Source organism: Alexandromys fortis, unplaced genomic scaffold (genome assembly GCF_014885135.2).
Source record: "Alexandromys fortis isolate MF-2015 unplaced genomic scaffold, M_Fortis_MF-2015_v1.1 scaffold_16, whole genome shotgun sequence".
In the NCBI taxonomy this organism is placed as follows: Eukaryota; Metazoa; Chordata; class Mammalia; order Rodentia; family Cricetidae; genus Alexandromys; species Alexandromys fortis.
This window is the reverse complement of record NW_026067893.1, coordinates 4,172,761-4,188,838: the sequence shown is the minus strand read 5'-3', so window position 1 is coordinate 4,188,838 and position 16,078 is coordinate 4,172,761. Positions and strand designations below refer to the sequence as shown.

General features: G+C 50.1%; 1 protein-coding gene across 1 annotated transcript; it reads left to right on the top strand.

Annotated features, from left to right (window-relative positions):
* The first annotated feature begins 10,972 nt into the window (after positions 1-10,972).
* Positions 10,973-13,501, top strand: Adrb1 (adrenoceptor beta 1). The gene has a single exon (XM_050149097.1). It carries the CDS (start codon positions 11,119-11,121, stop codon positions 12,517-12,519), a length of 1,401 nt encoding a protein of 466 aa, XP_050005054.1. The 5' UTR covers positions 10,973-11,118; the 3' UTR covers positions 12,520-13,501.
* The last annotated feature ends 2,577 nt before the right edge of the window (positions 13,502-16,078 follow it).

The window sequence follows — 16,078 nt, the reverse complement described above, 5'->3', positions numbered from 1 at the left end:
CGTGTTGCTGTCTCTCTGTCTGTGTGTGTGTCTGTGTATTTTAACCTCCAGCTCCCTCGCCCGAAGCTCGCGAACTGGGTGCCAGCGCACAGAGTGCAGACACGGGGGCGCGGGGCACGGCAAGATAAGAGGCTGTGGTCCCTGGGATCTGGTGGAAAAGTGAAGAGAATCTGTCTTAAGCAGAGAGAGCTGGGGAACTGACAGCCGAGGTTGCCCTCTGACCTCCTTACATGCATGCTTGCACCCGCACACACAAACACCCATATATGCAGTATACCGGATACATAGCCCATATCCACACCAATATTTTAAGACATTGTTTGTTTTGGTTATCATTATATAATGGACCATTGGTATACAGTTTAAAAATACATAGTACTAAGATATCCACGAAACTTTACATTTCCTATAAGTGTGTGTGTGTGCATTACTGAGATTAAATCTTTTCTGTATGCTAGATAAATACTATGGAGCTGCTCCCCCTGTCCTATAATAAACCTAAATCTAAATCAAGCTACTGAAAAGAGCTGTTTCCTAACTGATATTTTAGGATCTGAAGCACTCTGTCAATCAAAATCTTAACTTCAAGGTCATAAAACCCTGTTTTTCACTGGGTTCTGTGTGAGTACCTGGTTTCACCTGGCTCCAAAGGCCAGGTTTGTTCTTCGGTTATAAAGACTTGTAATTTTTTTCCCCCGCATGGTTATTTACTGTCTGTTACACTGATTCTTCCCGTGGAGAAAAAAAAAAAAGGCAGCCATGTTGCATCCATGGGAAAAGATTCTAAATGTGCGTCCACGATATCAAAGCAATTTTTAAAAAGGGCACACGACACACCAACTGGATCGACTGACTTTTCTTCCCGGATGGAAATCACTAACAGGAACCTGAGCTGTTCCATCCCATGTACGAGTTGCCGAGGCGCACGTCCTGAAACAGCAGTTGCTCACCGCCCCCCCACCCCCACTTCTGAGACCATGCAGCATCAACCATGTCACCATGGTCAGGATACCACATTTTGGGGTCTGTCCTAAGTATGAAACAGGAATCCTCCTCAGGTTTGCCGTGTGTCCCGGAGGACAGTAAGTATGGCATGTACCTTATACAGGTGACGAAGGCTATGCCTAAACTCTCTGATGCTGCAGCTTGAAATACGCACCACGAGAGGTAGAGTGGCCTTGAAGTCCCTGGTGCGTCACAACGCTGGCTATTTGGAATTAGTCTTTACAGAGACTGATGAGTTGCCCCTGATCCTACATGGCAACCGTTCTTATGCAAAACAAAAGTTGGGGCACAGAGATGAAACAGAAGGTGGCCCCCACAATCCCAGAAGAGTGGTCTCAAATAGACCTTTCTCTCACAGCCCTCAGGAGGGGCCAACTGCCCACACCTCGAGTGTGAGCTTCCAGCAAACTGAGTCATTCTTCATTAGCCTGGCGCACCAGGGAATAGCACAGTTATTTAAATACACTCTTTGGCATAATTGAAACAGTATGGAAAATAACTCTAGAATTTCCATCCTTCTGTTTTCTAGGGGGAAATAATGTTTTCAAAATATCCTGTCTGAATTCTCAAAGATGGACGTCCTGTGAAACATCACCTGACTGCCCTGGTAATGGATTTGTTGGTGGCACTGGGATGCACAACAGCCTTGTTTAGAGTCAGTGGCACAGTGACCTCCCGGTGCTCTCTTCTCGTAGGAGATCCTGTGGTGGCTTCTCCACCCCATGCATCATCCACACCTCTTCGTCTCAACTCTCTTTTAGCCTATTGTGAAAGAACGAAAAATACTAAACCAGGAAGATATTAAAACTCTAACGTTACATTAATAGCATCAAGTCCATCTAAAAAGAGTCTATCAGAGGCTAGGCACGTGACTTGGAAGACCCTCCAGAGGCTAGCTAGCCATGTGGACTTGGAAGACCCTCCCTTCTCATGGGAAACCCACTCCTTGCGTCCTGTCTTCAGGGATGAAGGTGTTGTAGATTCAGCTCCACAGAGTGTGGTGTTGCCTTGACATTTAGCTGGTCACAGGAGCCTTCCAGCCCCCTCATAATCTTGTAAATTTGTACCTTCGAGAGAGCAGCCTGACTGAGTATGGCCAGGGGAAAAAAATTTCCCCATTGAGAGTTTAGTGGGCTGTGCTTTGCCGCTATTGTTGGCTATTTATTTGTAATGATTGCACCTCGGAGGAGGGGGAGGAGGAGGGTGTAGGAGACTTCTCTGGAATGACCTTCTCATGATGCAAAATGAGTTTGGGAAAATCAAATTCCCCAAACGGAACAATAATCAGGCAAAATGGCCACAAGGGCATAAACTTGCCTTTGGAATAAAAAGGTACTTACCAAGTAAGACTCATCACTGCGATGCTCCCAGCGTGAAAAGGATCTCTCCCCTTCAGTTCCACGGCTAGAGGTCAGCTCTTTTGGCGCCTCTGGTGTTTGTATATGGTGAGGGTTTTGAACTTTGTGACATAATCCTGTTGTCATTCCTGCTATGATGTGGTTATGGGACACAATCCAGGGAAGAACTGATGTCGCTGAGCTAGTAACGATCCCACACGCCTCCTGGGCCTTATCATCGTGAATGTCCCAGACATCTTAGAGGTGGGCATGCTTGCTCCCATTTAACAGATGACAAAGCTGAGGATTAGAGTGTTCACATAACTCATCCTGAGTCATCTGACTCAACTGGCAGGACCTCGATTTTAACCCACACAGTCTGACTCCGCAGGGTTCTTACTCATCAAGGTATATATATACCCAAGGAAAGACACACACACACACACACACACACACTCATACACACACACCATAGACACACATATATATGAGGGAAATGTCAAAACTAATTACTAAAATTGGTGTAATCTTGCTAAAATGCCATCATTTTAAAGTGTGCAGTAAAAACCACCTAAGACACAAATGTGGAGGTCCCGGATGTTTTCAAAATCTATCTGTTCTAAAATACTGATTTTTTTTGGCATAATTAATCATGGGCTTTTAAGTTGTCTAATAACCAAACTTCGTTCTCAGTTGTCTCCCGGAGAGCACGGCTGAAAACAACACATAGGAGTGGAGATGTGGGGCCTGTTTTAACTCACTGAGCAGGGGTAGGAGAAACAACCCAAGCCTTGTTGCAAGCCAGACATGGTGTGCACATCTGTAATCCCACTAGAGCGGCTCAGACAGGAAGGTTGTGAGTCCCGGGCCAGCGTGGGTTACAAAGGAAAAGAACTGACAACCAACAACAGTTTGTTTGTTTGTTTGTTTGTTTGTTTGTTGTAAATCCCGCTGCAAAGGAGACTGTCAGCCACAGGTAAGAGGGAAGGCAGTGTCACGGTCAGACTGCAACCATCCTTTGAATTCTTTTTATAAAGGACTATGGCAGTACCCGCAGACACACCCGGCTAGGATAGCACCGTCAGTGGCACTGTGAGCCCTTGGCAAGGACTTGGGGCATTAGGGCTGGATGCGCATGCCACCTGACTCCCTGGTCTGAGATGACACTTCTCAGGGCACAGACAACACAAGCAGAGCCTGCTACTAGGCGCCCCCAGGGGCTCCAGTTTAGCGCTTAACTGACACCCCGAGGGGCACCACAGCTGTGGAGCCCATGGTCTCAGGTGGAATGTCTCACGGAGCCTTTTTCCAGTTACTATTAAAGCTCCAACTGACTTCAGGGTTTATCTAGCTTTTCTCTGGTGATCCTGGTCTTCAGAGTCAGTTCATGTGGAGCCTGTGGACATCCACACTAGCATGTATCCACGATGAGTCGTCTGTGTGGATGAATGCCACGGCTATTCCAGACCTGCTTCACTTAAACCAATCGGCAACACTAACCAACGTTGCCTGACCACGCCATTTCGTCTGTTCACAACTGGCCACTTAGAGCTTACTTCAAGACCTTCTCCAAGTCCCCAAATATTTCTTGCAATTGAATTCTGCTCACAAGTAGGAATGGGTGGCCGGAGTCACCAAGGATGGGAGGCTGGACAGTTGAAGTCTAGTCACGGAGTTAGAAAGTCCGAATAGCTTTTCTTTCTCCGTGAAAGCATCCGCATCTTTCTCCGCATGCTCCAGTTTCTCCACGTTCAAGGAGGTGGAGAGAGGGGGCGGGGCTTGGAGGGAGGGCATTTCTCTACTGGTATGAAAGGTAATTTAAACTTAGCAGGAATCTGAAAAGAAGGTCATTTGCCCCCTTAACATTTAATTACGGGATAATCTCTGGTGGGAAACAAACCTGGTCATCAGATAAAGGTCTCCGGTAGGTTTTATTCAAGGAGAGGCAAAGTTGAGATGTTATGGAAAATAAATGTCATGTCAAAGGTTTGATATTTATTTTCAAAGCAAGAAGCCTGACCACAGTGGTTATCAAAAGCAGAGTGGACTTCAGGCTGCTCCGTCCTGCTGGGACAAAGGCCACGGCAGGCCTCTGTTCACTCGGGTCGGCACAGACATTTTTTGCAGGCTGTAGATAACAAGTTCTGAGGCACCAAGCTGTCTACACTATGCAAAAATGAGAGAAGACTTCTGGTTGGGCATCCTCAATGTGGAGAGAAAAAGACACAGACAGTTGGCCTTGCGATCCAGCAATGAAGCAAACAACCTTTTCTGTCTGTTCCCTCTTAGCAAGTCCATTCATTTGGGTGGCCCTGATGCCTGACTCCCATGGCTCAAGGGAAAACACAGTGTCCTCTTTTATTATAGAGAAACTTCTAGACATAACCTTTTAAGTGGTTCCATTAGTCCACAGAAATTTAGTAAGCACTTTCTACGCGGCTGGGACAGACGGGAGGTCAGTGTTTAGAGGACAACATTCCTGTCCTTTGGACACTTGCAACCAAGGGCTTCGGGATTCTTGTCACTGTCAACTCGTCAGTGCCTACAATGAAACTATTTTTCTGGAACACATAAGACTGCTGTAAAAGAAAACCTAGGCTTTTAGTAATATGCACAGCTTGCTGTCACCAGCCTGGACTTGGGCAAATCGAAGGAGAGCTGTCAGCCAAACGCTTGTCACCTGCAATGGTGATACACACATTAAGGTAGGATTTCAACTCATCAGTCAGTCTTCACTCCTTCCACAACCGAGAAAACAGCAGAAACCTTGAGATTTGTACCTAGCTGCCTTGCTTGGCCCTCCTCCCCTTCAAGTTGCTAGTCAGGGCACTAAATGGAGATCAGCTCTTCTCTCTATTGCCGATAGTTCACTAGTGAAATACGCTAAGAAACCTGGGCAGGAAAAGCATGCAAGCAAATACTTCTGTAAAAAGAGGGAGCGATTCGCCAGGGAGACAGCTTGGGCAGAGGAGATTGCCCAGGAAGCCTGGAAACCTGAGTCCCACCTTCAAAACCCATGTAAAATATGAATGTAGAGAAGCCATGCAGCAGCCTGCCCTCTGACCCCACACAAAGCAATTTAAAATGCATTTTAAATGGGGGCTGGGGCCATAACTCAGCAGTGAAGAGAGCACTTCCAGGTTCAATCCCAGCCCTACAGACATCTCGTCTTCATCTGTAACTCCAGCTCCAGAGGATCTGATGGCCTCTTCTGGTCTTCTCGGGCAACAGACACACACGTGATGCACAGAAATACATGCAAGTCAAATACTCATATGCAATTAAAATTTCCAAAAATAAAAAGTGGGGTATGGGCTGGCATGTACCCCAGAAATACAGCATTTGCTTACCAGGTATAAGAACCCAAGTTGGATACCAGACTCACAGAAAAAGGGAAAAGAACAAAAGATTAGGTACATATACTCAGTAAGGATATGAGAAAATACATATTTATTTTTTAGGAAAAATAATCTTTTAAATGATTTGTTCGCGATAAGAGAATTGAAAACAGTTCTCTATTACCCAGCCTCTGAATCATATTAATATTGAATGTGACAAAGAAGGGGTCAAAATGACTAAGATAAGCTTATCTAGGGGCACGAAGTCTTCTGAAGTCTCAGCACCTTCTGTGGTCTGAAAGGTCACCTCGATAAGACAGCGTTCAATGTATTACAAATGCGTGGTGCTTAGAGTAAAAAAAAATTCCCCATACACTAGGTCATATATTTCACAAGTAATGAGGGGGGGGGAGGAGGGAGGCCAAACAGTGAGTTCATTTGAAAGGATGAGGTCACCACTGAAGGTCAAAGGATGAAGCCAGGACAGGAGCCTGTGTCTTCTGCCTTGCCGTCTGAACACTTTCCAATGCACCCAATTTTTGAAAAATATTATTATTGGCTCCAGCATTGTTCAATGTACTTGTCAGACACACCAGGAAGAGGAGGAGGTAGAGAGAGAGAGGAAGGGGGAGGGGAAGAGGGAGCTTTTGAATTCTCCAAGTAGCCCAGCCCGGCCATGCTTACTGTATACGCTCCTCTGTGTTTGCTGTGGTCATCGTGGTGACAGTTGCTTGTCCCCGTGTAGACTGTGACCAGCATGTGACCTTAAGTGCCAGCCTGAGGCAGGTGGCCCTTCAGTTAGTTAGCTCTGACTGATCCCTGCAGCAGCCATATGGCTTTAGGTGAAAACCCGAGTCTCTATCCTTACCAAGAGCCACTTAAGCTCTGATTAGACCTTTTGATTAGTGATGGCTTGATTACAGGTAGCTTGAGGTTATTATCAGCCTCCAGGAAAACTTTCCTGACAGGTTTTGATGCTCTTCCTAGGGTTTCGCTGGCCTGTCTCCCAGCGGTTGCTTGACTGCTCACCTTCATTTTCAAGAGTGGAGACAACCTTGTCAAGTTCATGGCTTATAATCACGAGTGGTGTGGACTGACTGCTAACCACTGCTCTACAGATATCTGACTTGGCCTAGAACTTGAGATGAGATTGAAGGCTTCGGCAATCTTCCTGGGCTGGAAATGGTGGTGGCGGTGGGTGACATTTCCAGTGTTTAGAAATGCTTACCGGGTGTGGCGGTTGGCCACACATTATCTCGGCACCTAGGAACCCAAGACAGGAAGGCTGCAGTGGGCTTGAGGCTAGCCTGGACCCCAGGACAGAATGGGCTACGCAATGAGACTCTGTTTATAAGAGGAGTATTGTGAGGTGCTTACATGGAGATGCTGACTTGTCTATAAGAATATTGAGTATTATCTGCGCTATAAGCATGGGTGAAGACTCCAAGGTCTGAAATATTCAACCACTTCTCATTCATGCAAAACAATGGTTTAATTAAATATGACATTTATGAATCCAAGTTAAATATTAATTAATGCCAAGTAATTATTAATGAGCATGGAAGCTGTGAAAAACGGTAAGATAGCGCCGACTTTCCATAAGCACATGACCTAGAAAAGGGGGGGGGGGAATCACACAGAGAGCAAAATGATTTAAGAGATGTCAAAAGCTGTAAAAAAAAAAAAAAATCTGTCACAGCCACCTGAATGAGCTGCTGTAGATGGACCTGAGATAATTTCCAGACGCAACAGGCAGAGAAGACAACAGGAGGAGGGAGAAGCAAGGTGAGGACATTGCCTGGCTACGGGAAGAGACTAGATCCAAAACAGGGAAACAGTGCAGGGCTTCACCTGATGGGAGCACAGACAGTTCTCCAGCTGAGACAGGGATGGTCAAAGACCATGCCTAGTGGAGCTGGCCTGGGGGGACCATGAGGTTCTGAACTAAAAAGATTCTTGGTGACATCCAGCTCTTTGGCGATATTAACCTGGCGCTGGTGCATTGAATTAGGCAATGCATATGTCCCTTTCTCTTTCGCCAAACCCAGGACCTTCGCCTGATAGGTAAATATCATACAGTTGAGCTACCTGCTCAGCCCTGCAGTGTGAGATTAAATGGAAGAAGGAGGATTAGTGACAGAGAGCCCACACTCCCGTGGGGTGCAGGGCCTGGTGGGGACTCTGAAGAAGGGGCCCCTGATTAGCACTAGAACTTTCTATTGTTTCCTGAAGCACTGTTAAACCCATGGGGTCCTACAGACTGATCCACTCTGAGTGGCAAGTAGAAAACCTTATGACCTGAAACCTCTCACACAGGTGCAGGCTGACGTTAAGTTAAAACACGGTTGATTTGAGGGGGCAGAAGCACTTAGCAGTAGTCGGGAGTGAGAGGATGGGCACAGTTGTCTTGAGAGTGGGCTGAAGATGACCTTTGTTTGGACTTTTCACTCTGTGCACGAGTCCCTCACCAGAAGCAGCTGCCTGGACTTGAACCTCCCAACCTTCAGAATTCTAAGCCAAAATAAACCCCTTCGTACATTACCCAGTTTCAGGTATCCCCGTCATAGCAACAGAAAAAAAAAAACTAAGTCGGCTGCTATGTTGAATTTTTCCTTCTTACTCTCATATCCTTATCTCAGGACAAAAGTGCCAACAACAAACAAAAAAGGTTAAGCCTTGGTCTACATGCTAGCCGAAGCCATATTATTCCAAACTCACCTGCCAGGACAGCGGAGGAAAGTCCCTGAGAATATTTGGGATTCCTCTCTGCTTGCAGCCCTCTGTTGAAGGCCCTGCTAGAGAAGCCTCCTGGCTGGGAACACTTGCACGTGGATGTATTTATCGTGCAGAAACACAAGGAAGCTGGGTGCAACACCAAATAATCACGGGGAAAGTGCCAGGCAAGTCAAAGGTCCCAGAACCGTGGTCCTGCTGCCTTGCGTGTTTATGCATATAAATAACACCACGTTACTGGCCCCTGCAACTCAGGCCTCCTGGCTTTGGCACTCCCAGAAATGCCATGCCCTGGGGACACGAGGTTGACACACTGCACCCCGATAACACTATGTCTTTCCACATTCCCTACACACCAGCACTCAGAGGCCCTTTCCTGGTCAGCCTTGATGTCAACTCATTTCAAAATGTTGTGTTTTCAGACTTCCCCTTGAGCGATGCTTCCCCTAAAAGCCTGAGAAAGGGGAGACCCTGGCTTGAAGAGGCTGGGGTGACTATGGGCGCCAACTCCTTCCACCCTCTGTGTAGCTCCTGTTCCCAGATTCTCAACGCTCCCATGTTGGCAGAACTCATGCTTGATAAGTCCAAGACAGGGGTGAATAAGCAAATCAGTCCCCACTTCTCGATAGTCAAGCTTGAGCCTGAAGCACAGCCATATGTTTGACCTTATAAGTGGTGCAGCTGTCACTCTTTGCTCTGGACAGCTGCGGTTGCATCCTTCCACAAGGTGGGAACACCACCCCGACCTCATGTTGGTGCTCCTTCCAGGTGCTATTCTTTTTATTCCAATGCGAGAAAGACTCGGAGCATTACATAACATTATATAACATAGCATGCACCCTTCGGAGAAGACTGGAAACTGTCTGCTTCTCAAGAACTCAATTACAGATTTCCCTTTTTTAAAGACTTGAGGTAGGGGTATTCCCAGAGGCAAATCAGAGAAGACCCAGCCCTGAGGTCCACCCTCACCTTGTCTCACCTGAAAAGAAGCTAACCTCTCATTTCAGGTTCACCTGCCAATGTGAAGGGGAGGATGAGATATAACTTTCAATACTTTCAGATTCAATCGCCCTGGGTCTTTATATATATATATGTTCTTCACTCGTCTTTCCAAAGCTAATCCCACAGTTTTGAGAATCTGGGAAATTGGGCAAAGGAGAAAACAGCTACCCTACCAAGAAAGCTGAAATCCCAGTTCATGACGTCAACCAAAAGGAATAGTGCCTTGTGTTGACTCAGCTCGGATTATAAAACCGTATGGGCGATAGCGCACAAATACAGGTGTTAAGGTGTTAATACCAGAGCCAGAGAGTCTGAAGCGTCATTCGGTGTGTTCTTTCTACGCGGGGGTGGGGGGGATGGTGGTGGTGTCATCTACTCTAGACTTAATGTTGCCCTAAACTTCTCCTTTATCCTCTGAACACGCTGAGGCGGCGTCCTTTTCCTTAGCTAGGGTGTGTGTGTGTGTGTGTGTGTGTGTGTGTGTGTGTCCAACTGGTCCTTGGCGTGGGCTGTGACATCCACAAACCTTCACTTCCTTTCTCCATCGACTGCACTTGAGTGACAAGACAGCTCTGCGCGAGAACAGCTAGAGAAGCCTTTCTGACAGATGCGCGCTCTGCTCCAGCAACCCGCTTGGCTGGAAAGTTTCCTCTAACCACTAACACCCACTTCCCATTCCCCCAAGCTGTCAGGCTGGCCGGGTCCTCTCTCGATCAGGGAAGGGCCAGGCTGCCTGATGGCAGAACCAGTCTCACGCTAAACTCCTCCAACCCCAGCAGACAGGCTGTCCAAGGCACTCCGGCGGCGTCTCAGAATGCCAGCAAGATTCCCTTCTCGCTGCAGGGAACTCGGCACCAGAGGTAGAGAAGCGCGGGAGCTGCGGGGCGCAGAAGGGAAGGAGAAGAGCTAGGACCGGAGCGGAGCGCCTGAGGCAAAAGGAGAGCTGGGTGCAGGGGCGAGCAGGGACCCCTGGAGGGGGCGGGGACGCAGGAGGCGGCGGGCGCCGCAGTGGGCGCAGCAGACCCGACTCCGGTGGAAGCCGGAGCAGGAAGGGGCTCGCTCGCTGCAGCCGGTGGGTGCCGGGGAGGTGCTGGCTCCGCAGTCCGCCCGGAATCTTTGGAGTCGCTCAATCGCGGGTAGGAGGGGGTGCCGGGTGTTGGGGGGTGGGGGCACCATTGTCGGGGGCGTGCCTTGGCGGCGATTGGCTGCTGGAGCTTGACGCGCGGCCCCGGGGGCTGGCTAGGGGGTGGCAGCGGGGTGGGGTGGGTGTTGGGTGCCGGAGCTGTCGGCCCCGCGCGCTCAGAAACATGCTGAGGTCCCGGCGGCTCTTCCAGCAGCGGCAGCGGCTCCAGCAGCAGCGGCGGCGGCGGCGGCGGCGACAGCGCTCGGCTCCGGCGGAGAAGGTGCCCGGTGTCCATGCCTCCGGCCCCGAGCCGCGGCTGCCCTGACCTGGCTGCGACCTCCCCGCGCGGGCCCCGCAGCCCCGGCTCCTGGGGTGTTCCCCAGCCGCGGCCCAGCCCCGCCACACCCCCCCCCCCCCCCCCCAGAAGGTGCCCGGTGTCCATGCCTCCGGCCCCGAGCCGCGGCTGCCCTGACCTGGCTGCGACCTCCCCGCGCGGGCCCCGCAGCCCCGGCTCCTGGGGTGTTCCCCAGCCGCGGCCCAGCCCCGCCACACCCCCCGCCCCCGGCCTCCGCAGCTCGGCATGGGCGCGGGGGCGCTCGCCCTGGGCGCCTCCGAACCCTGCAACCTGTCGTCGGCCGCGCCGCTGCCCGACGGCGCGGCCACCGCGGCGCGGCTGCTCGTGCTCGCGTCGCCACCCGCCTCGCTGCTGCCTCCCGCCAGCGAGGGCTCAGCGCCGCTGTCGCAGCAGTGGACTGCGGGCATGGGCCTACTGCTGGCGCTCATCGTGTTGCTCATCGTAGTGGGCAACGTGCTGGTGATCGTGGCCATTGCTAAGACCCCGCGGCTGCAGACGCTCACCAACCTCTTCATCATGTCTTTGGCCAGCGCCGACCTGGTCATGGGACTGCTGGTGGTGCCTTTTGGGGCCACCATCGTGGTGTGGGGCCGCTGGGAGTACGGCTCCTTCTTCTGTGAGCTCTGGACTTCTGTGGACGTGCTGTGTGTGACGGCCAGCATCGAGACCCTGTGTGTAATCGCCCTGGACCGCTACCTCGCCATCACGTCTCCCTTCCGCTACCAGAGTTTGCTGACGCGCGCGCGAGCGCGGGCCCTCGTGTGCACAGTGTGGGCCATCTCGGCTCTAGTGTCCTTCCTTCCCATCCTCATGCACTGGTGGCGGGCCGAGAGCGACGAGGCGCGCCGCTGCTACAACGACCCCAAGTGCTGCGATTTCGTCACCAACCGGGCCTATGCCATCGCCTCATCCGTCGTCTCCTTCTACGTGCCCCTGTGCATCATGGCCTTCGTGTACCTGAGAGTGTTCCGCGAGGCCCAGAAGCAGGTGAAGAAGATCGACAGTTGCGAGCGCCGCTTCCTCGGCGGCCCGACCCGGCCGCCCTCACCCGCGCCCTCGCCGTCGCCAGGGTCACCGCGCCCCGCAGACTCGCTGGCCAACGGGCGCTCCAGCAAGCGGCGGCCGTCGCGCCTCGTGGCCCTGCGCGAGCAGAAGGCGCTCAAGACGCTGGGCATCATCATGGGTGTGTTCACACTCTGCTGGCTGCCCTTCTTTCTGGCCAACGTGGTGAAGGCCTTTCACCGCGACCTGGTGCCCGATCGCCTCTTCGTCTTCTTTAACTGGCTGGGCTACGCCAACTCGGCCTTCAACCCCATCATCTACTGCCGCAGCCCCGACTTCCGCAAGGCCTTCCAGCGCCTGCTCTGCTGCGCGCGCCGGGCCGTCCGCAGACGCCGCGCATCCCGCGGGGACCGGCCGCGCGCCTCGGGCTGCCTGGCGGGAGCTGGGCCGCCGCCGTCTCCCGGAGCTCCCTCGGACGACGACGACGACGATGCCGGGGCCACACCGCCCGCGCGCCTGCTGGAGCCCTGGGCTGGCTGCAACGGCGGGGCGACAACTGTGGACAGCGATTCGAGCCTGGACGAGCCGGGGCGCCGGGGTTTCTCCTCCGAATCCAAGGTGTAGAGGGCCAGGCTCTCCGGGCGCACGGACGCCGGTCTCCATAGTCCCGGCCTGGACCCAGGCTCTGCGTCCCTAGAGGAAGAGAGCTCGCCGGGGTGCCCCAGAGCCGCTCCCCAGGGAAGAGAGGAGACCTCTGTTTACTCAAGACCGAAAGCAGGTGAACTCGAAGCCCACAGATCTATCTGAATCATCCGAGTCGTACAGAAAAGCCCCGGACCGACCGTTGCGCAAAAAGGAAAGTTTGGGAGGAGTTGGGAGAGTGTGGCTTTCTGATTTGTCTTGGGTTCCTTTCTCTCTGTGGTTCGGCCTTTTGTGTGTACTCGTGATGCACCTTTAGGTTTTGTTTTTTGTTTTATTTTGTTTATTTTTTTTTTCCAGGTGGGTTTTGACATATTTTTGCAAGGACCGGAGTGGAAACTAGGTGGGGAAGGGAATGGGGTAAAGAAGTCTGCCACCTGGCCTTCCGGTTCCACACCTAGGAACCTAAGCAGTCAGCTCCAGTTTGGGGTGGGGGTGGGGGCGGTGATAATTAGCCAGGAAGTGTTTCCTTTTGCTTTCTAAAGAAATTGCATATTAATTCCGGAGTACTGGTGTCTCCTGTTGTTAAAGCAAAGGGAAAAGATGGATGCGAAACAGACAAATCTGGTTTTGAGAAACGTTAAGCTATTCGTGGAACACGGTTCACCTTGCTTTCTCCTGGAGGGCAAAGCCTGTCCTCTGCGCGCCTCGGTGGTCCTGCTGAGTGTTTTCTACCTCACTCTGTGCATATTGCACAGCAAGATAGAAAGACTTGTTTATATTAAACAGCTTATTTATGTATCAATATTAGTTGGAAGGACCAGGCGCTGAGTCTCTCTGTGACATGTGACTCTGTCAACTGACGATAGGACAGAAAAAAAAAGGAAACAGTTGAGATTATTGCACATGTGGCTAAAAGCAAAGACGACAAAAAAAAAAAAAAAACAGTGGTTGCAAACGCCATTTTGCACAGTGTTAGGTATTGTAAAGTCCACAGAAGATGTTAACTTGCACAAAAAAAATTAAATATTTTTAATGGGGTGGGGAGGTGGGCAGATCTTAAAAGGCTAAAATAAAACTCAAACTCAATTTCTCTTGTCTATTATGTTATTGAGTTGATGCTTTACTGGGAAGTTACTTTTTATACTCTTATCATGGTACTGTAACTGTATCCATATTATAAATATTATTATCTTACATATTTTTATTATTATTTTTTAATGTCCAAGTGCCCACATGAATCTGCTGGTAAAATTTAGCACTCCTGTGTATATTCTATTTCCTTTCGTGTGTGTGACCAAGTATTTAGACTCTGGTGCAACTAGCTACTGTGTGAGGAATTGGTCCGTGTGCAATAAACACCAGTGCAGCACAATCAAGGTTATGTACCGTGTGTCTGTAGGGGGTCAGTGATGACGAGAAAGACAGACCGGCAGCCCCGTTAATACCTCCTCGCCTCAGTCACAAGCAAAATGCTCTAGAGCAAAAGGCATCCACCTCCCCAGAACCCCAGATTAGCCCTGAACTTTCCCAGTGGGATTCCAGGAGGTCCAGACAGCTGAGGCGCTGGGCGTCAAGGTGCCGTCTGCCGCACTTGACTGAAAAAGGCATTGTGTGTCTTCTGCAAAGTAGAAAGACAGAGAAAGTGTTGGGGCCAGGTAACTCAGCAGTGACAGCTCACAGAAACACGGGCAGGAGGGAGTGACTGTCTGGGTAAGGTTGCCCACTTGTAATTGGGCAAGTAGCTGCCACAGCTTATTGTTGCTTCTCCATTGAAAATCACCATGGGTTCAGATATCTCCAGTGGCTGCCTAGAATGGAAAAAAAAAAAAACCTTTCATGGTTAAGCAAAGATGTATAAAAGAGCTTCTGAAGTAAATATTATCTCTCCCGTAAGTAAGTACCTAGATCCTTTTCAGCTGACGTTCTGGGTGGGCAGGAAAAGCAAAGCGAACTTCCTTAACTTTCCCTTCACTTTCTAACAGAGTTAGAGCACCCAATGAATAGAGTATTTTTCATTAAAATTGGTCCCCAAGGAGCATATAGTAAAATTCCATCCTGAGATTAATTGTGCGTTCCCCAAATCTGTTTATTTAATACGTTTAAACAAGCTTTTCATTTCACGACTGGACTGTAATGCCAGCACAATGGAAAGTGTAAGGTTTTGGCTCAGGCTCCACTCTGAGACCAACAGACAGCGTCTTCCAGGCAGAGGCAGGACGCAGCAACCCGGTCCACAATAGCATGTCTGCAAGCTTGGGACGGTTGTCTGGAAAGGCTAATGGTGCTGCCCTTCCTGACCCCTGTGGAAGGAAGGCTGAATGAACAGCAGCCAACAAAGGCACCTCAGAAGCGTACCCCGTTTATTTTTATTCAGAAAAAGTAAGAAAGGGAGAAATGAAGAAAGAGGAAGGAAGGAAGGAAAGGAGCAAGGGAGGGGAAGGAAACCACGATGGTAAAGTTTTGAAAAAGATAATACTTAAACTTATTTTGGAAAATGTAAATCCAATTCAAAATTTAAAAAAAAAAAGCGCTGTAAGTTCCCTAGGAATTTCATGAAGTTTGTTCTAGTCTGCTCCCGCCCCAAGTATGCACACACATTCTGATGGAGGGTTTTTGTTGTTTTTGTTGTTGTTTGTAATGTTAAAGCGCAGTGCCTTTAGTGTGTGTCCTCTGAAGACCCCTGAAGTGTCTGGGTGCTGCGTGCTTTCAGTGTGAAAGAGGATGGGTGCGGGCCTGCAGACCTCAGGGGCGAAGGGCACCAGTGCCCTTTCAACTCCACGAACACATGGTATAGTTTAACTACCTGGCAGATGTGCTCAGTCTCTGTCGTGAACCAGAGGAGCCCTGTCTGATGAGGGACCTGTTCATGTTTGCTTGTAGGAAATAGGACAGCGCTGCTATAGGATCCTCTATGTTCCCCAACCAGGTGCTACAGAGATTCACAGACAGACCGTGTCCCTGATTCTGAATACACGTGAAAACTACCTTGGGTTGTTGTTTAGGAAGACAGCCATGTGCAGCAGGAATGGTGGAAGCTGGTTTGCCAGTCTCAAAAGTTATGCCGGCCAGTCTCGCATGTGAGCTGCTGAAACTGTATTGCAGAGAAGGCAGAAGGGCAATGTGTGTGCCGGGGGCTCTCCTCACCTTGTGTCTGTGTGTGTCAAATTGCCAGAGGCATGCACCTTACTCCCACAGCAGTGGACTGAAATGCTGTCAGGCTGGGAGTGAGTTTGAGCACTGACCAGTTTTGGAGTCGTGGGGGGATCAGAATTTTCCTGGACCCTCCCCCGAGTGCAGCAGTGGACACTGGGATGCTATGTCAAATGGCCCTTCATGAATTTGCAGCTCCTGAGCTTGGCCCGTGGAGTTTATTTTTCTGAGCTTTCCTCAGAACTGGAATTATTAATAACTTCTAAGTGCCTATTGGGAAATCTCTCCTTGTTAAGCATATTTCCCCAACTTATTTTAATTTCACATTGTGTGGAATTGCTGACTTCCTCTGGCATTATTTAAAGTTGCCAGGCAGGAGCTCTGTGCCCCA

Coding starts and splice junctions, on each gene's coding strand:
- Adrb1 (XM_050149097.1), top strand. CDS start 11,119: ATGGGCGCGGGGGCGCTCGCCCTGGGCGCCTCCGAACCCTGCAACCTG.